At 39.7% G+C, this 21,989-nt stretch overlaps 1 protein-coding gene across 1 annotated transcript in view; it reads right to left on the reverse strand.

Annotated features, from left to right (window-relative positions):
* sp2 (sp2 transcription factor) overlaps positions 1-20,730 on the reverse strand; it is a 35,441-nt gene extending 14,711 nt beyond the window's left edge. Inside the window, exons 1-4 of the mRNA XM_037689910.1 lie at positions 20,705-20,730; positions 15,847-15,923; positions 4,879-4,926; positions 3,980-4,717 (exon numbers count right to left, since the gene is read on the reverse strand). Of these exons, the coding sequence (XP_037545838.1) occupies positions 3,980-4,717; positions 4,879-4,926; positions 15,847-15,923; positions 20,705-20,711 (870 nt within the window). The 5' untranslated portion in view covers positions 20,712-20,730. The remainder of the gene's footprint in view (positions 1-3,979; positions 4,718-4,878; positions 4,927-15,846; positions 15,924-20,704) is intronic.
* Between the last annotated feature and the right edge of the window lie 1,259 nt (positions 20,731-21,989).

Below are 21,989 nucleotides of genomic sequence, written 5' to 3' on the forward strand. Positions count from 1 at the left end.
GACAAAAACATTTTGACGTCAGAAATACAGAGGAGGATGAACAACAAGCAGCTCGTCCAGCGAGCCAAGCACAAGGTGGAAAGAAAGACATTTAAAACAATTTATGAATAAATAAAACAGGCACACTTTTTTACATGTTGATAATTCAGGGTCCCACGGTGACGGTTTAATTAAACGACAGTAACTACTTAAAAATGCTGAAAACGTGACCCTGTAAACACAGATGCTCACAAAATTCAAACAATACATTTTTACATGTATAGTTTTCTCACAACGTTTTAATTTTGCTATAAAGTTTTATTCCAACCTAATAAACATGCTGCACTGTGTTAAACTAAAATGGGAGCAGTTGAAGATACGGATGTCTGTTATTTGGCTCAGATCACAACCAGGTCAGAAGCCACACTGTTCCTCCTGGATCTGAGATAAGACAATCTGTAGGAGCCGCCTTTCCAACACACTGGAGTAAACTTTACCATGACAGGCAAGAAATGTGATCCAGTGATAATTGAAACACACTCTGGTCCCCCATTTTACAAATGGGAACCACCATCCTGGTCTGCCACTCCACAGGCATTATCCCAGTCTTCCATGCAACATTTTCATTCAACCTTTATTTAGACAGGTAATCCCACTGAGCCACGAGGACTCATTTACAAGAGAGACCTGAATTTTAACAAAGAGTGATGACAACAGTGGACAACAATGGACAATCATAAAGGATGCATACAAGTTTTTTTTTTTTTTTTTTTTTTTTTAATGCTACGTCGAAGAGATGTGTCAACTATGACAGCCCCACAACATCCAGAGTAGGGCTGCAACTAACGATTATTTCAATAATCGATTCATCGGCCGATTATTTTTTCGATTAATCGATGAATCGGCAAAAAAACCCACAACGTTTTAATTTCCACCCCCCCTTTATTCCAAAATTGAACATTTGACTGACATAGCAATTCACACAAAAAACAGGTTGCTATTTTACTATTCTGTTAGTAAAATATTGAATAATAAAAAATAAAAGTTAGTCAAATAGCTTAAAAAAATAAATGTACACAAAAATATATACAAATGTATCTTTATACCTGCACAATATGTAGCTACTTTGTAAAATGTGTCATTGAGGGAAGAGTGTAACCTGGATTAAAAGTGTGGATTATTGTAACCTGGATTAAAAGTGTGGATTATTGTAACCTGGATTAAAAGTGTGGATTATTGTAACCTGGATTAAAAGTGTGGATCATTGTAACCTGGATTAAAAGTGTGGATTATTGTAACCTGGATTAAAAGTGTGGATTATAATCTTTTGCAGGTGTTTAGAGTTACATCGTTGATTCAGATGGTTAGGTTAATAGCTTGTTTAGAGAACCTTTTCATGATATGCTAATTTTTTGAGACAGGCATTTTGGGTTTTCATGAGCTGTATGCCATAATCATCAGTATTAAAACAATTAAAGACCTGAAATATTTCAGTTGGTGTGCAATGAATCGGAAATATATGAAAGTTTCATTTTTATCATTAAATTATGGAAAATAATGACCTTTATCACAATATGCTAATTTTTTGAGAAGGCCCTGTATATGCTTATCCTTGGTCTTGAGTTTGGACTTGTGAAGTGTTTGGCCAGTTATTTTAAGGCTTGGCCTGTGATGAAACGGTTTCCAATTTAACAGCTGTGTAATTTTATTGTTGAATCACATGAAGTTAGGCCACTGAATGTCTGATTTCTTTGTTATGTAGCTTCGAAATTTGATAAAAACTGATATATTCATTCAAAAGCAAACAAAGTTGCAGTATGTAACTTTTATAAAAAATATTTTATAATATATTTTATAATATATTTTATAATAAATGCTTATATTTTATTATTAGGTCTTGGTCTCGACTTGGTCTCGCCCTCCCTCTGTCTTGGTCTCGACTTGGTCTCGGACCCTAAAAGTCTTGATCTTGTCTCGGTCTCAGTACATTCTGGTCTTGGTCTCGGATTAGGTGGTCTTGACTACAACACTAGATTTCCTCTTCCACCGCGCAACAATATCCTCATCAGTAAATCCCCTCCCAAACCAGACACAGCCTGGATGGGACAGGGCCCACATTCCTTCATTTGGCTTAGACACAACAGACACGATCTTTACCCTTGCAGAGTTGCTAAGGGGGCCATGGGATTGTGCCTCTAAAGTCTATATGTGTTTTGTACATCTGGAGAAAGATTATGACCACGTTTCTCAAGACTTTCTGTGGGGGGTGTTGTGGGAGTATGGGGTGCCTGGGTTGCTTTTAAGAGCTATCTGGCCCCTGTACCACTAAAGCAGGAGCTATGTCCGCATTCTTGGCACGTTGTCAAGCGCATTCACGGTGCAGGTTGGTCTGCACCATGGCTGTCCCATGCCTCCAATCCTGCTTGTGGTGTTCATGGACAGGATTTCATGGCACAATTGTGGAAAGAAGGGTGACTGGTTTGGAACCTTAGGGTCTTATCTCTGCTTTATGTAGATGATGTGGTTCTGCTGGCATCTTCAGGCCAAAACCTTCAGCGTGCATTGGGGCGGTTCGCAGCCAAGTGTGAAGCAGCAGGAATCAGAGTCGGTTCCTTTAAGTCTGAGGACATGGTTCTCGAGTGGAAATAGGTGGAATGACCCCTCCAGGTCAAGGGGAAGACTTTGACTCGGGTGGTGGAGTTTAAGTATCTGAGCAACTTGTTCATGGCTGATGGTAGGATAAAGTGGGAGATGGGATTGACAGACTGGGGCAACATCCTCAATAAAGAGGGTGTTTTGTATTGCTTCGATCGGTTATGGTGAAGAGCTAAGCTAAAAGGCAAAGCTCTTGATTTACTGGTCAGTCTACATTCCAACCCTCACCTATGGTCATGAGGTTTAGAACATGACTGAAAGAACAAGACCCAAGATACAAGCAGCTGAAATGAGCTTCATTTACTGGGTGGCTGGGCTCAGCCTTAGAGACAGGGTGAGGAGCTCTGTCATCTGGGGGGAGTTTGGTTTAGAGCCGCTGCTTCTCCACACTGAAAGCAGTCAGTTGAGGTGGTTTGGGCATCTACGTAGGATGCTTCCTGGATGCCTCACTTTAGAGGTTTACCACAAACTCCCCACTGGTAGGAAGCCCCGGTGAAGAGACAGAACTCACTCAAGGGATTGTGTGTCTTCCCTGGCCAGGGAACGCCTTGGGGTCTCCCAGGACAAGCTGGAAAGTGTTGCTAGGGAGAGGGATGTCCTGGACCTGTCACCTCTGTGACCCAACTTCAGATGAGCAGTAAAAGATGGAGATGGAGATTTGGCTTAGACGCTGACAAAAATGATTGTGTTGCAAATGAAGATAAAGCCAGAGAAGAAAGTTTGACCTGCTGTGTAACTGAGGACAATGATAAAAAGACAGATAAAGTTTGGCTTTCTCATTTCCTTTGTAGGAGGTCCTTTGTTCAGAAGCTACAGAAACTCTCAGCTGCTGTGTGTTTATTAATGTGACGGCAGCAGATCAGATGTGTGCGAGTCAACAGATATTCAGGCTGATCCAGACTGGACAAATATTATGTTTGAGTAGAACCATGACAGACATGTACAGCTGAACAAAGTCTAAATTTCAAATTCACATTAATGGAGTAAATATTTATGAAATCACTTATTTTAATTCAAATTTTTTATTAGTTTGGCATTACTTTGTACAAATGTGCTTTTACTTTCATATTAAATTGTATTTTTGTATAAATAAATAAATAAATAAATAAATAAATGTTCAGTTTATATTGGTCATATATATATATTGGTATATATTGTTTGGCTTAGTTAAATGAATAATTCTTATTGGCCAAATGTTTTTTTAGAAAGACTCATCTACTCCGCCTCTCACACAGTGACTGCTGGACATGGGAACCAGCGACCCCCATGTCCTGGAAAGGAAGATGTGGGTAAAGATAATGAATGAATCCTGGTCAACCTCTGTGAATACAACAAGTGTCTGTACCTGAATGATGTTGTCCCCAGCCTCTATTAAGATGGTCTCCATCTGCTCTGGGGATGGGGAGGCAGCCTGTGCAGGAGCAGGCGGCGGAGGCTCGGCTGGCAGAACCACTTTTCTCTTCCTCCCTCGCCGTCCTTTTCCAGGTGTAGGAGGTGAAGCTGCAGTCTCAGTGATCACTGGAGTTCCACCTACCTCTCCAGTAGCCACATTAAGGGGAAGTGTGAGCCCGCTGGGCAGCTGAACTATATTTGCAGTTGTGTTGTTTGACATCTGTACCTTAGGAGAGGGCTTGATAGCTACAGTTTTCTGTGGTGTGACAGGCGTAGTGGCAGCAGTTGGAGCTGGCACAGTCATAGGAGTGGTAATGATGGCCTGGTTGGTGCCCGGTATGAGTTGGATCTGACCTCCCTGAGGCATCATCTGGATCTGCGGCATCACCTGGTACTGGATGTTGGCAGGGCCAGAAGTGTTGCTGCGGGCAGGGCTCTGCTGGATTGTCAGGACGATGGGGCTACCAGGAGTTGTGGACCCTAAAGCAGCAGGGAGCTGGATCACATTGCCCTTTGCTGAAAGAAAACCCAAGTTTTTGGGTGGAGCGGGTGCTATGGGAGCCGGCTTTATGGGATGAAGTCTGCGAGGTTGTGCCTGCACCGGTGGAGAAGTGGCAGGGGCCTGGGCAGCAGGAGGGCCAATTTTACTGCAGGTAGCAGCCAGGAGGGCAAGGGGAGAAGGCTGTGTGTCCTGCCGAGAGAAAAAAAAAAAACACAGGTAACAGCTACATTAAAACAAACAAAATTTTAAAAAAATTACATGGGTGAAATAACAATGAGATCTGAAGTTAAAATAAACAAGTAACGAAAAACAATCAGCTACAAATAATGAACCAATGAGTGACTTTCCACCTGTAATGCTTTTGTGCCCCTCTTTGGTCCATATGTGTGATCCTCAAGCTGCAGGACAGGGAAACATTCTACATGAATGTCAGCTTTAGCACACTTTGTTCTGTAAACCCTGACCATGATGAGTGATACTGAATAATAATAATAATAATAATAATAATAATAATAATAATAATAATAATAACAATAATAATCAGTAAAGTTGTATCAGAGAATTGGCTTGTGACATGCACCACCCAACTGACTGGTTAACATTCAAAAATCTGATACTTTTCCAGGCACTGAACGCACCATAGACAAGCCATTTCAGAACTGCTTTGCCTGAAGAGAATTGGGCCATGATGAATTTAATTTTATTTTTATTTTTTCAAACATCTGACTTTTTATTTTTGTTTTTTTTCCTTCCAAAATTCTGAGAAAAGTCATAAGTCTGACTTTAAATCAGACATCTAAATAGCTGGAAAGAAAAAGGCGTTCCACTAACGTTGAAGAATTTTACTTATCTTGGATAGATAGCATACTAACGTGCAAAAAAGCACACCATAAACCTAGAACTTTATATTATTCATCTTTAATTGATGAGAATAAAAATAAATTAAACTGGCCCTGTGATGGACTTGCGACCTGTCCAAGGTGTACCCTGCCCCTCGCACAGAGATTGCCGGACACAGGCACCGGCGACCCCCATGACCCAAAATGGAAGAAGTGGGTAAAAGATAATGGATGTATGGATAAAAAAAAAAACAGGTTGCTTTTCAGTGCCATAGATAGTCTAATGAAAAATCCTCTTTCTGTTGATTCATGTATCCCTACAACTATAAGCAGTGATGACTTCATGAGATTCTTTATAAATAAAATTACCGTATTTCAGTTGGGAAAAAAATTCAAACCATTCCTAGTATTGCCTCTGGTTCTGTGTCAGATGACACAACTTTAAAAATGTCACTAGAACCTGATTTATGTTTGGACTGTTTTTGTCCAGTTGAACTCTTTGAATTGTCAAAAATAGCTTAATCCAAATCATCTATAAGTCTGCTAGATCCCATCCCAACCAGGCAATTTAACGATGCGTTTCCCTTAATTAATAACCACGTCTTGGATCTGCTTAATTTGTCTCTAATGAATGGTTATGTACCACCACAGAGCTTTAAGATTGCTGTAATTAAATCTTTACTTAAGAAACATAACCTTGACTCAGGAATCCTAGCCACCGGACCTACAAACCGGATTACAAAAAAGTTGGGACATTAAACAAATTGTGAATAAAAACTGAATGCAATGATGTGGAGGTGCCAACATCTAATATTTTATTCAGAACAGAACACAAATCACAGATCAAAAGTTTAAACTGAGAGAATGTATCATTTTAAGGGAAAAATCTGTTGTTTCCAAATTTTATGGCGTCAACAAATCCCAAAAAAGTTGGGACAAGTCCATTTTTACCACTGTGTGGCATCCCCCCTTCTTCTTACAACACTCAACAGACGTTTGGGGACAGAGGAGACCAGTTTCTCCAGTTTAGAAATAGGAATGCTCTCCCATTCATGTCTAATACAGGCCTCTAACTGTTCAATCGTCTTGGGCCTTCTTTGTTGCACCTTCCTCTTTATGATGCGCCAAATGTTCTCTATAGGTGAAAGATCTGGACTGCAGGCTGGCCATTTCAGTACCCGGATCCTTCTCCTACGTAGCCATGATGTTGTGATTGCTGCAGAATGTGGTCTGGCATTATTGTGTTGAAAAATGCAGGGTCTTCCCTGAAAGAGATGACGTCTAGATGGGAGCATATGTTGTTCTAGAACCTGAACATAGTTCTCTGCATTAATGGTGCCTTTCCAGACATGCAAGCTGCCCATGCCACAAGCGCTCATGCAACCCCATACCATCAGTGATGCAGGCTTCTGAACGGAGCATTGATAACAACTTGGGCTATCCTTGTCCTCTCTGGTCCGGATGACATGGCATCCCAGTGATCCATAAAGAACTTCAAATCGTGACTCATCTGACCACAGAACAGTCTTCCATTTTGCCACACTCCATTTTAAATGACCCCTGGCCCAGTGCAAACGCCTGAGCTTGTGGAGCTTGCTTAGAAATGGCTTCCTCTTTGCACTGTAGAGTTTCAGCTGGCAACGGCGGATGGCACGGTGGATTGTGTTCACTGACAATGCTTTCTGGAAGTGTTCCTGAGCCCATTCTGTTATTTCCTTGACAGTGGCATTCCTGTTTGAGGTGCAGTGACGTTTAAGGGCCCGGAGATCACGAGCATCCAGTAAAGTTTTACGGCCTTGACCCTTACGCACAGTGATTGTTCCAGATTCTCTGAATCTTTTGATGATGTTATGCACGGTTGATGATGATAACTTAAAAGTCTTTGCTATTTTACGCTGGGTAACACCATTCTGGTATTGCTGCACTATCTTTCTGTGCAACAATGGTGGAATTGGTGATCCTTTTACCATCTTGGCTTCTGAGAGACACTGACACTCTGAGAAGCTCTTTTTATACCCAATCATGTTGTCAATTTACCTAATTAGTGTTAATTGGTCTTCCAGCTGTTCGTTATATGCTCAATTTCCTTTTTCCAGACACTTATTGCTACTTGTCTCAACTTTTTTGGGATTTGTTGACACTGTGAAATTTTGAATCAACATATTTTTCCTTTAAAATGTTACATTTACTCAGATTAAACTTTTGAGTGGTCATCTATGTTATATTACGAATAAAATATTGAAATTTGCCATCTCCACATCATTGCATTCAGTTTTTATTCACAATTTGTTTAGTGACCCAACTTTTTTGGAATCCGGTTTGAATATCTAATCTAACTTTCATCTCAAAAATTCTAGAGAAAATAGTTGCAGGTCAGTTGCATGAACATCTACAAAGAAATAATCTGTTTGAAGAGTTTCAGTCAGGGTTTAGAGCTCGCTGTAGCACTGAAACTGCACTGGCAAAAGTTACTAATGATATTCTCATGGCCTCTGACAATGGACAGGTGTCAACATTGGTCATGTTAGACCTCAGTGCTGCATTTGATACAGTTGATCACAATATTCTACTACAGAGAGTAATATGACATTGGAATTGCAGGAACTGCTCTAATTTGGTTTAAATCACATTTATCTGATATAGTCATATAGATATGTAAATGTCAACAATTAATCTTCATAATACACCGAAGTTAGTCAAGGAGTTCCTCAAGGTTGAGTGCTTGGACCAATACTCTTTACCTTATATATATATGCTTCAATTAGATAGACTGTAAATGGTAAATGGACTGTACTTATATAGCACCTTTCTATTTTATGAAGACACTCAAAGCGCTTTACACTACAATCTGTGCCCTCATTTACCCATTCATACAGCACTCTACTAGAGCTCTACAAAGCTAATTGAACAAATCATTCTAAAGAGACTAATCAGTGCTTTAGATCACATTCATACACCGATGGGACACACATCGGAGGCAACGAGGGGTTCAGTGTCTTGCCCAGGGACATTTCGGCATGTGACTGCTGGTGAATTCGAACCCCCAACTCTTGCATTGGAGGACGACTGCTCTAACCACTCAGCCACAGCCGGCCACATTAGGTAAAGTTATTAAACAGCATGGGATAAATTTTCATTGTTATGCTGATGACACACTGTTATATTTGTCTATGAAACCCAATGAATCCAATCAACTACTTAGACTACAACCATGTCTTAAAGACATAAAAACCTGGATGACCCTTAATGTTCTGCTTTTGAATACAGACAAGACTGAGGTTTTGGTTTTTGGACCTGAGCATCTTAGGAATAAATTTTTCAGTCTTTCGCCCTCCTTGGATGGCATTAATCTGACTCTAGTTCTAATGTTAAAAATCTTGGAGTTATTTTTGATCAGGACATGTTTTTTAACGCCCACATTAAAAACGTTACTAGAACCACCTTCTTGGGAGTCCTTAGTGGGGGTGGTGGAAGGTGCTCCAGCTGAGGACTCTTTTGTTCTGTTGGGGGACTTCAACGCCCACATGGGTAACGACAGTGTGACCTGGATGGGCGTGACCTGGAGGAACTGCCTCTCGTATATGAACTCGAGCGGCGTTCTGTTGTTGGACTTCTGTGCTAGTCACAGTTTGTCCATTATGAACACCACGTTCGGACATAAGTGTGTCCATAAGTGCATATGGCACCAGGACACCCTAGGCTGCAGATCGGTGACTGACTTTGTAGTTGTGTCATCTGATCTGCGGCTGTATGCTGGCCATATATTTTGGATACTCGGGTGAAGAGAGGAGTCGAGTTGTCAACTGGTCACCGCCTGGTGGTGAGTTGAATCAGATGGTGGAGGAAGATGCTGGACAAACCCAGTTGACCCAAATGTGTAGTAAGTGTTTGCTGGAAACGCCTGGCAGAAAATACAACCAGAAATATCTTTAACTCACACCTCCGCCTAAGATGCAGCATTAACTGCATCCTAGCTGAGGCAGGGGATATTGAGTCGGAGTGGGCAATGTTCTACGCTTCCATTGTCAAGGAGGCTGCCGCAAGGTTGTCGATGCTTCTCGCATTGGCCATTCTCGAATTTGATGGTGCACAGCCAAGGTTGGGGAGGCCGCCAAACAGTAGGAGTCCTATTGGACCTTGTAAGCTGGTAGGACTCTGGAGGCTACTGAGGAGTACTGGCAAGCCATGTGGGCTGCAGCCCTGGTTGGTGTTGAGGCAAAAGCTCAAATGTGAAAAGAGTTTGGTGAGGCCTTGGATAGAGACTCTTAATCAGCTACAAGGTGATTCTGGCAAACCATCAGGCAGCTGAGGCAGGGAAAGCAGCACTTTACAGACATTATGTTTAGTGAAGGTGGGGTGATGTTGATCTCAACCAGTGAGGCAGAAGGAGTACTTCTTGGACCTTTTCAATCCCGCCAGCACGTCTTCCTTGGAGGAAACTGAGTTGGGAGACTTTGAGGTTTGTCTGTTCATAACCGGGACTGAGGTTGCCAAGGCTATTTAAAAAAGCTCAATTGCGGCTGGGCTCTGGGGTTGGAGAAGATCTGCTCTGAGTTCCTCAAGGCTCTGGATGTTACAGGGCTGTCTTCGTTGACATGCCATTGCAACATCACATGGACATCAGGGGCAGTGCCACTGGAGTGACAAACTGGGGTGGTAGTTCCCTTCTTCAAAAAAGGGGAACCAAAGGGTGTGTTTCAATTATAGCAGCATCACTCTTCTTAGCTTCCTCTATAAAGGTCTATTCAGGGGTACTGGAGAAGCAAGTCAGGTTGACAATGGTTGTACCTTGGATTCAGGAGGAACAATGTGGGTTCTGCCCAAGCTGTGGAACACTGGACATGCGCTTTACTCACACTAGGGTCCTCAAGGGGTCATGGGAGTTTGCCCATCCAGTCTGCATGTGTTTGGGGACTTGGAGAAGGCATTAGACCAGGGCTATTCAACTGGCAGCCCGCGGGCCACTTCTGGCCCGAAGGTGATTTCATTCCGGCCCACCAATGAATTCATTTAAAAAAAATAAGATAAAATTAATTTAAAAAAGATATATATACAGTATATATATATATATATATATATATTTTTTTTTTGTTTTGTTTTTTTTGGGTTTGGTTTGGGTTCCGTTTATTGCATTTATGATTCAATGCAACAAAATAAACTAATTTAAAAGGTAACAGATCATTGTAATATTTGGTTTATTTACATAATGACTTTATTTTCTGGATGCCCCTAAGCTGCTGACTTTCAGTAACTGTGCCCCCCTGAGCAGTTTAGTTGAATAGCCCTACCATTAGACCATGTTCCTCAAGGTACACTGTGGGGCTGCATTGCAAGAATGGGATTGGGAGCCTGTTGCAACAGGCCATTCAGTCCCTACAAGCAGTACAAGAGTTTGGTTTGCATTGCTGGCAGTAAGTTGGACCCCTTCAGGATGGGAGCAGTTCACATTACACGTGAGGGTTTTATCCGAGTACTCCAACAGAATCATGAATGTTTGATTAACAGGTAACTTTAAATTGTCGCTAGTTGTGCATGAGTGTGAATGGTTATAATTACAATTCAAGGGAAATTGGTATTGGAAAATACTAAATCAGGAGGTAAGAGCTATACAAGTGTTGGTCACAAAGCCAGAATCAGTGCGTCTCTAAAAACATTTCACAGAGAAATCAAATACAACCTATTTCTGCAGCCTCAGGATTACAAGGCTGGGGCACTTAACCACTGAGCTAAAATAAAGAAATAATATACTGTTCAGTGTTAGGGCAGCACGGTGGAGCAGGTGGTAGAGCTTTTGCTTCTCAGCAAGAAAGTTGCTGAATAAAATCCCAGCCTGGCAGTTTGCATGCTCTCTTCATTAATGTGTGTTTTCTCCTGGTCTTCCGGTTTCCTCCCACATACACAAAGACATGCATGTTATCAAAGTTCATGCTCAATAATCCAAGTAAAAAATCCAACAAAGTCAGGTCATCTGGACGGTTTCTTTTTTTGTTGAGACGTTTTGTCCTTCATCCTTGAGCATGAATTTTGATGTTTTGAACCACTTTGGCTATGGCTACCTGAGAGGAGTTGATGGGGTGAGGGCAAGCCCCAGAATCTTATCACCAGCAAACTGCTTGGCCCACTAAGTGAGTGTGCTACTTGTGGGACTGAGTTTGTTTTGGCTCCTCGGACTGATGAAGTCCTTTGGATTAGGGCTGCAACCAACAATAATTTTGATAATCGAATAATCGGTCAGATTATTTTTCGAATAATCAGTGAATCTGCCAAAAAAACAAACAAACAAATGTTTTAATTTCCACCTCTTTATTCCAAAATTGAACATTTGACTTGACATAGCAAATCGCACAAAAACAGGTTGCTAGTTGACTATTCTGTTAGTAAAATACTGAATAATTAAAAATAAAAAAGTTAGTCAAATAGCTTCAATAAAAAAATTAGTGTACACAAAAATATTTACAAACGTATGCTTTATACCTGCACAATATGTAGCTACTTTGTGTTAAATGTGTCCTTGAGGGAAGAGTGTAACCTGGATTAAAAGTGTGGATTATTGTAGTGAAGCCTTCGTCTTCAACCATCGACAGAGGCCTCATGTCAGTGACGATCATGTTAAGGATCTTTCAGTGGACAGCTGCTGCTGTGGTGTCCATGATGTCTGTCCCATCATGAAGGCTGTCATTGTTTGTTGTTGTTTTCTGGAATGAGAAAAAAGGTATAATATGCATTACAGCAGAATTTACAGCAACTCAAGAAATGCCTTGTTTCACTTACAGTGGTAGGTTAAGGCAAAAGTAGCTCAAAGAGCAATTAAACACACAAAATACTTAATTGTGCACATTTGAGTAGATGTAATAAACTACTTTAATTCCTGTTTAAATTAGAAATGCACCAATCCGAAAACAATATTGGTACCGATATCGGAAAAATTTCTGAATCGGGTATCGGTGACAATGTGACCGATCCATTTTCCGATCCACGATGCAAGTTGGCTTCAAACTATGGGATGGATTTCCTGAACGGAGGCGTGTCTCATGAACCCAGAGTAATAAGACCCGCCTCACATTCAGGAAATCCATTTCATAGTTTGCAGCAGCTACAACGTGAGGACTGAGTTAGCAGCACTGTGGCTAACAGCTAACCAACTTTTCATCTAAACATGTCCGCTGTGTGGAAGTATTTTACACTAAACACCACAAAGCAAGACAGCAACGTGCAATGTCTGCAGAGCCATAGCGCCACATTAAACCGCGGTAAAGTTAGTTTTAGGTTGGACATTCGAGCTCCGGGCCTTCAGCGTTCTGCTCCTCTCGCTGAACCCGTAGCAGGCAGCCCGACCCCGGCCAGCCCCATCCAATCTGATCCGCTAAATCTGCCCGTCTCTGAGGAGGGGTAGACTGAGCGCGGCTGACCAAAATCAGGCTGCCTGCTTCAGATTGAAGAAGAAGAAGACATCGCTGAAGCCCTGGCCCTCGAATGTTTACCGAGAAGTTGCTAAACTTCACCATAATTAATGACCAACAGCTATCAGTTGTAGAAAACAAAGGATTTCACAGCTTGATACTTGCAGCCAAGATATAGTTTACACTCCAGGAGATATTTATCAGTACAACATGGGGCGGCTGTGGCTGAGTGGTTGGAGCAGCTGTCCTCCAACGCGAGAGTTGGGGGTTCGAATCCAAAAGCAGTCACATGCCGAAGTGTCCCCGGGCAAGACACTGAACCCCTCATCGCCTCCGATGTGTGTCCCATCAGTGTATGGATGTGATAAAAGCTCTGATTAGTCTCTTTAGAATGATTTGTTCAATTAGCTTAGTAGAGATCTAGTATAGAGCTGTATGAATGGGTGAATGAGGCACAGATTGTTGTAAAGAACTTTGAGTATCTTGATAAGATAGAAAGGCGCTATATAAGTACAGTCCATTTACCATTTACAACAATAGACAATCATAAAAAACATATGATTTGAAAATTACAATTATATATATAAATAAATCAAAACAAAAACAGCTACATTATAAAGTGATGTAAATAACTAAAAACAGAAATATGTCAGTTGCTTTATGCCAGTGCTTCTCAATTATTTTCTGTTACACCCCCCCCCCCCCCCCCCGCAGGAAGAAGTAAACATTTTGCACACCCCCAACTCTCCACCGCGACTGTAAATAGTATGTCTACAAAACTGTAATAAGTACACCTCTGCCTAACATCGTGTCCTTATTAACATTAAAGAAAAAAAAGAATATAGATCAACTTAAAACGAAGAATAACTTTATTAACATTGTTTTTTAGTCTGTAACAGAAACAGCTTCAAGTGCATCAATATGCCTGAAAAAAATCCTTTTTTAAACTAAACATTTTTGACCATTTGATACTGAAAAATAAAATTAAATATAATCAATAAATAATAATAAATTCAAGTTGATCAGCAACATTTTAACTCAGGAGTGTTACTCTTTGTCACCTGCGTGCTGTGGGTGACAAGCGTCCAGAGCGTCATAAAAGCATCATAAAATGATGATCACGATATCGGAACTGGATCGGTATCGGCCGATACTCAGATCTAGGTATCGGGATCGGAAGTAAAAAAAAAAAAAGTGGATCGGTGCATCCCTAGTTTAAATGCAAATCATTCTGCCATACATGCAGCATCTTCACTCAGACTTTGCTGGCAAATTAAAAGTTGAAGCTTAATGATTAAATTATAACCATCTTTGTGTTAGATTTATTCATAAATCACATTTAAACACTGCTTGTTCCAATTAAATTGAATAAAAAGTAACACACGTACTCTATCACTGTCATTAATCAGAAAACAAACAAACAGCAGCTTCAGCTCCAGAGAGACTGACGTCACGTTTTCTCACTTGGAAACAGAACAAATGTGAATATTGTAGAGACTCACCTGTAACACAAGACGAGTTGTATCAGCTGCTGCTGAGCTCCTTTGACTCCGACACGTTTATGTTTATCTCTGTGGTGCTCCCGTGTCGTGTCATCACTTTTGTAAAGCTGCATGTGGCTCAGTTTTTACCTTTGTGAAGCGTAAAGTGATTCCACACTTTTAAGGACTTGGGTCGAACAGTTTTCTCAGTCGGTCATTTGTAAAATGTATTTAATTTCCTTTGAAAACACTGCCTCGCGCTGCAGGTTTTTTTTTAACTTTATTCAGTCAGCCTGCATTGACAACGCTCTGCAGGTGAACAAAACGGCTCTGCAACGCCGTGAGAGACGCATTATCGCACGACACAACAACTCGATAATGAAATTCATTGCCAACACTTTCAATAATTGATTTTTATTGATTTTATTGATTCACTGTTGCAGCCCTACTTTGGATGAAGGAAAAAAAAAAACATCTCACCAAAAAAAGAAACCATCCAGATGTCATGATTTAACTTTGTTGAACATGCATATTATGTATATTGGTCATTTTAAATTGTCTCCAAGTAAGCCTGAGTGTGGTTGAATGTTGTTTGTCTTATTTTTCTCTATAGCCACTTTGCCATTGATAAGTGCAACTCCACTCAGCTCTCATCTTATCAGTTCTTCTCAGGTTTAGGTGATTTGCCACTACGACTTGTTTCCCCACTCTGTGGGCAGGATCGTCAATGAAAGTGAGTGGTATTGTAACTGGTCATTGTTCAAGCTACTCCACCCATTATGGCCTCAACAGCTCTATAATTGGACTTCACTTTCTTTAGCTTATGAGTCTGCTTATAAGTCTGGGTGTAGCCATGCTGCACCATCATCTCCGATATACCTCTGTAAATGCGCTCATTTCTTGTGGCACAGTCTGTCATCACATTGAGGAAGTGGCAGTTCAGATGTAGTTGGAAGTTTTGCTGGGCAGGTCATCCAGTGACATACTGTAGCTCTGATGCCAATCAACAACTGAAGCCTGCTTACATCAAAATCGGCACCTTGAAGCAGTCCACTTACAATTCAGACAAGATGGTCCCATAAACCGAGCTGGGTAGGGGTGGGTGCCATACGTGGGGAAGCCCTTAACTGATGTGGTGTCGTGCAGAACTGATGATAAGAGCCATATGTGATGGACTTGCAACCTGTACAGGGTGTACCCCACCTCTCACAAAGTGACTACTGGACATAGGCACCAGCGACCCCCACAACCCAGAAAGAAAGAAGCAGGTAAAGATAATGGATGGATGCTCTGTGTTGTACTCTATTGTTATTTTGCTTGTTTTTTTTGTCTCTGTCAAACAAACTTGGTCATGTCCAAAAAATATATCAGGTTAAATAAACAAATTTGAGAAGTTTTAACTGCAGGTTTGAAACTGGCTTAGTGGAGAAAACGTATCACAAAGAGCTTCAAGTTTTTAGACTTGATAAGCGAGTGTTCGTTTTTAAAACTTCCAACAGCAAACTAAATAATATCACAGAGAAGCTCATGTCAGAGATGTGTACAAATACAACCAGTGTGCAGAGAGAAGCAGAATTTGACATTTCATTGTTACTCACTTGTGTAGCAGTAGTAGCGGGTTGAAGGTATTCACTAGGACTGACAGCAACAGTGGTGGCCATACTGTCCCGTTGTTCTGGAAAACACACAGAGTCGGTCACAACTTGCCTGCAGCATCTGTGGTCGAAATGTTGTTGATAGACATTACAGCCAAGAAGATGAGCTCTACGGAGAATCAGTAAAATGTAATGTTTTCCTCTACAGTAATTCCAATGCAACTATAAGATGCTACATTAAATAATCTTTACCTATGCTCTGTGCGCTCAGTTTAAGATAGTTACATAGAGGCTATTGTTTTGGAGCGGCTATTAAAATAATAGTCCAGGAAGCTGTTTTCATCAATTTTCATTTTAGCTATCATTTTTGCTAGTTTAGCCAACATGGGATATATTTATAGATCATTAATTTGGCCTCCAGTACCAATTGGATGAATTTACAAAAATAAAATGTTTCCAGGTAAGCCTTTTGTACCCTCAATGCAGAACGAAGTAGGCAAAAGGGCCTTCTCCTACTCTGCTCCTGTTTCCTGAAACACCTAACGAAAAGATCTGGAGCTCTCGACCTTGACCTCTCAAGAGACTTTAAACATCTGCTAAGCTCGTGGCAAAAACCAACACAGACATGTTCCTGTTTTAAGTCTTTTATATCACTCTAGCTGTTTTTGTTTCATATATATATATATATATATATATATATATATATATATATATATATATATATATATATATATAATTTCTTCCATTTACTTTTCATTTTATATGCTGTTTTATGATTGTCTACCGTAGTCATCTGTGTTCTTCGTTTAAAGCAGGTCTCTCTTGTAAATGAGTCCTCGAGACTCAATGAGACTAACCTGTATAAATAAAGGTTGATTGAATGAATACCAGGTTTGCCTTTTTCAAGTCATGCAATAAAAATTTTAAACCATTCTGTCTCAAAGTGACACCAAGAAACTAGTTTACACATTTATGCTCAACTGTACTGTACTGTTTATTACAAAATCAAGACTTGAAAAAAAATCTAATAAGTCAAGTTAATTCAAAATGTCTGCGTTTGAGTCTGATGAGAGCAGGGGTGCCACCAAGTGAAGGAATAAAGGTCAACCCTGGACTCCCACTGGGCCCCATTGGCCAGACAGATGTGTTTTCTTGAGTCCTAAGCTTTTGCTTGGTGCACATTTTTAATTTACCCTAGCTAGTAAGGATGAGTAATATTATCTTTAAATAATACTAAGAGTTAGTAGAACCTCATAAACAAAAACAAACTGTTTTTGAGCATGCAGGAGCTGAATAAAGACAACAGGTGTAAAAGCAATGTCCTCAACATTTGGATACAGGGTCTCAACAGGTTATGCATAATATGTTGTTTTATCTAAATTTAAATTTAGCAGAGGACGAGCTTCAATAAGTTGAGTAGTGCTCCAACCTTTGGGTCTCCGTAAAAGACAACTGTTGCCAATGTGCTGGCTCAGGATGGGAGATTGTGACAAAGTGAAGATTCAAAAATCTGCTGGCTTCTTTAAATAGATAACTTTTACTACCAGTAACTGGCTTTTTTAATGTATGCAATGTTTTTGATCAGTGCCCTGAGATGACTTTTGTTGAGACTTGATGCTATATAAATAAACTGAATTGAATTTTTGTACTTGGTTTACATAAATAATTTAGCTGGCTGACAAGTCACATGATTTGTTATTTACTGGCCTAAAAAAGAGAAACACGACCAACACTGAATAACAAGTAAGACACTGGCCTCAACTCAGACGCTTACAAAGCAAACAGATGTTTTTCTGGACTGGGTTGGGTAAATTTTAGGCAAATAAAAACTATTTTCATTCAGTCAACATAAGCACACTTTGGGCACGATGACCAGCAGTTTGAGAGCAAAGTAAAGCTTCAGTACTTTGGAAAAATAACACGTGAAAAAGGGTTAAGCAATGAAAACGCTCTTAAAACGCTGAATGACATCCTAAACTATAAAACAGCTTGTACACAAAACACAATCAGCTGTATTCAAAAACATCTCTGTCAAACTGCAAATGTGCAACGGAGTGGTGTAAAAGATTTGGGCACTAAAGAGCTGAGAAATTTTGTGGCGTGAAAACAACCCCATCACTTTAACTGGCAGCAAATTCAATGTCAGGGGTATTCGCTATAAAAGCATCATGAAGTAAAACAAGATTTATTTTAGCTTGGGTTGACCAGAACCAGAAAAGATATTTTGTCTTAAGACAAAAAATAACTGTGCTAGGGCCCTAAATGACTCCAAAACAAGTCAAATCTATTTTCAATACAACCCAAGACTTCTACGTACAGTAACTGAATTATTTTAACCATGTGATGACCACAGACGTGTCAATATTGTGAGACAAAACAGCTCTAATTTATCTCCCCACAAATGTCTCCGTCTCAGTTCAGAGAAGCAAACACAAATGCTAATCTTTACATTTTTTAATATTCGATGTGCAAAATGCAGCATAAAAACCGTTAGGCACAACACTGCTGTCATTTTCGGTCAGACACTAAAGATTTTACACCATTTGTTTTGCTTTGGAGTGTGAAGGTTTGAGTTGATTTAGGAAACACAAATCACTGAGACAAACATGTTTTGCCTTTATATGTTATAACCTCATTTCATCTAACCCTAATCCATCTCACAGACAAAGCTTCGGAGGGACAGGTCTCTCTTTTCCAAGTAGTAGTAGTAAGAGTATGTATTTTAACCTTTTTGGGAACATCTGGTTGTGTGCCTGCCAATAAGAGGGTTTTTGTTGTTGTTTTCTTTAGTTTAAAATCAGTTTATTCAGTGGTACTGTAAACTCAGTGTACTGTACGCTAAAAATAAAATAACCTTCAAAAGTGATTGAAAACGTTTAAAAATTTGCTTAAATGCTACATGAAAATGTGGCCAAAAATTGTGAAACTGTATTCTTGTAGTCACTGTTTGTTTTTTTATATTTATTATTTTTACTGAGGTTGTTGTTTCAAGCATTTCATAAAACCAAAGTAACGCGTTGTTGGTTTTTTTGTTGACGTTAAATTGCCCACAATCTGATTATTAAGGTGCATTGATTGATATCAGCATACGTTTGGTAACAAAAACAAACATTAGCTAATGTGATGACATAACAGCCACGAGGAACATAAACTGCATAAGCTGCTGACGATTGATTCAAAAAGACCCTCAAAGACTCCTCTGTACTACAGTAACAGCATTTAGGGGACAATAACACATAACAATTATTTAAATGGACAAGAAAAAACACGTTTGTTTAATAAAAATAAATTTTGGGCACTTAATTTGAACTTTCCTACCATGCATGATTTCTAACAATTAGTTTATTTTTTTGTTTTACAAAATTAGATTACTGAGACAGACAAAAGGTCAAAATTAGACCGGTCAATTTATCGATTTCCTTAATTTTGGGAGATTGGCCGATACTCACATGAGAAACCAATTTTTTGTATTTTTAACAACTGTCTAAACTTAATTTATATTTCAGAGCACCTCATGGCCAGTTAAAACAAGTTTGTATTGTTTCTAGGATATTGTTCAAGGGTATGTTTTTCAATAAAATACAAATGAAAACTTGAAGGTGCATCGTGACCTTATAACACCCGACAGTGTCGCTTATCAAACTAAATCGGTAACGGCCAAAATCGGAATCGGCACGTCAGACTTTTTAGAGATCGTGATCGGCCAGAAAACTGCAATCGGTGCAGCCCTAGTCAAAATTAATTCACTCAACCTGTATTTATAGTCCCACTGAGCCTCGGGGACTCATTTATGAGAGCCCTGATTTTAACAAAGAATGATGACAACAGTGGACGACGACAATAATAGACAATGATAAAAGAAAGCATACAAATTGAGAAGAACAAATTGAAATAAAACTAAACACTCTGCTCTATATCTTTAATGTAAAGACAATGGAAGAGCACTTTAAAAACTACTATAACAGTAGTTTACTGTACAAAGTACAGGTAAGCAAAACGGTTGTATTTAAAATTGGACGAAATGCACTTTTCCACAAATGACTCTTTTGTCAGTTCTCAGCTTTGCACCAACAGGGATTAATGTCAGAGTCCAGTGATTTGGCTGTTCATTCCCTCAACGCACTGATTTCTGTCCAACTCATTCTGTACAAACTGCGTGCAGAAGAGCCAGCTTTGGATCATTCTGAGTGAATTTTACACAAACTAAACCTGAGCCTCTTATGATGATCCACACTGTGCTGCACTATGGCTGATACATTAACAGGCAGGACTTTAACAATAAACAATAGTTTAGCAATTTATCATTGTTCTTGGCTACTGGGACTTTATCCTATCGGGTGAGTAAAGTGGTGAAAAATAAATAAATAAACCAACAGGCTGGCCTTAAAATAGCGCCGCCATTAAAAACATCCTGTTGGGTTTGCTGAACTAGCTGCTAACATTAGCGTGTTAGCTAGCGAGCTAACGCACCAACCGGCCAGCTCAGCTTTAGCTGTCCCGCTTGCTCTGACAAACTTAAATGGAAACTAAACGTTCACTTTCAAAACGATGCAGTGACTCGTCGTGGCAATAATGTTTGATTTAAGTGTATGTGAATTTTGAAGGAGAAAATGGGGCTGAAGAACCAGCTGATAGCCTCGTCTACCATTTCAGCTAGCAAGTAAAACTCTTTGATAACGTTACAGAAAAAAGGCAGTTCTTTTCCGGAAGGGCATCAATCATTTCAGTGCACAAAACCACCTCAACTCTCCTAAAACACAGTAACTGGATTCACATCACATACAATGTTTTCCTCTCACTAAAAGCAATGTTTTACGAAGCAGAATGTAATATAAACACCAATGTTTTAATTCCTACCCACCGCTCATGACGACATTCGCTCTCCGCGAGCCTTGAAGACCGAGCCCATGGAGGAATACGCCCGCCCCGCTGCACCAATCCATGGACGATAATGAGATGATTGACAGTCAGACTGGACCAATCGGCTCCAGCAAACGTGTGATTGAAATTCAACTAAACCAATCACAAGGCAGAATTTTTGTACGTCAGACGACGGATGACAGTTTGACAAATAGCAGTTGTTTTTGCGCTTAGTAGGGCGGGCCCTTAAACACAACCTGAAGCAAGCGAATGTCCTATAACAGCAAGAACAGATTCACTGACACATTTTACGGCCAATGTGATTTTTGAGGGGCAGTTCGGTCAAAACAAGAGTGACAACCGAGTTGCTCAATTAGCGCTAATTCACTGTTGTCTGACCTGTTTAAACTGTCCCACTTGCTGCCACAAGCAGACAGTTACATGGCACAAAGGAGTCTAAGCCACAGTAAAAGGATTATTGAAGATCTGCACTTCGATGCAATGACTTATGTATTATTTAATCTGCCATACAGAATTATATACTTTAATTCATTCGACCTTTATTTTTACTTTATTTATACTTAGAGCACTTTATGAGATAAATGCCAAGTGCAAGTCATAATTTCCATTGCTAACCTTTATTTATTTGTTTGTTTTTGCCTTCCTACTTACAATTTAAATGATTTGTAACATTAGAAGCAATAATTTCACAAATATAGTTCAGCTTATTCTAGTCAAGTTTATGTGTGTGTGTGTGGGGGGGGATTTTATATATATATATATATATATATATATATACATACATATATATATATATACATAAATACATACATATATATATATATATACATAAATACACATATATACATATATATACATACACACACACACACACACATATATATATATATATATATATATATATATATATATATTCAAGGTTCTTCATTGTCATTCACAACACATGGGGTACATGAGGTGGAACGAAATTGTGTACACAGGGAGAGCGAGAGAGAGAGAGAGAGTTTTGGAATCGCATTTTATATGCAAAAGCTATTTTAAAGTTATTATTTAAAATATATTTTACATATAAAATACAACCCAAAAACTCAATATTTTGTGTCAGCACATTTTGCAGCAGTTCCAGAATCAAGCCTCTTCATGTCCATATCCATGATCTTGGTCCATCTAAACCTGGACTTTTTGTCCGTCCTTCAGGTTGGAGGGTGCTGCTTGTGTTCACTGAGATTCTCAGTTAAACTGAGGTCTGGGCCATTCCAGCCTTT

Source organism: Nematolebias whitei, chromosome 16 (genome assembly GCF_014905685.2).
Source record: "Nematolebias whitei isolate Nwh7 chromosome 16, NemWhi1, whole genome shotgun sequence".
In the NCBI taxonomy this organism is placed as follows: Eukaryota; Metazoa; Chordata; class Actinopteri; order Cyprinodontiformes; family Rivulidae; genus Nematolebias; species Nematolebias whitei.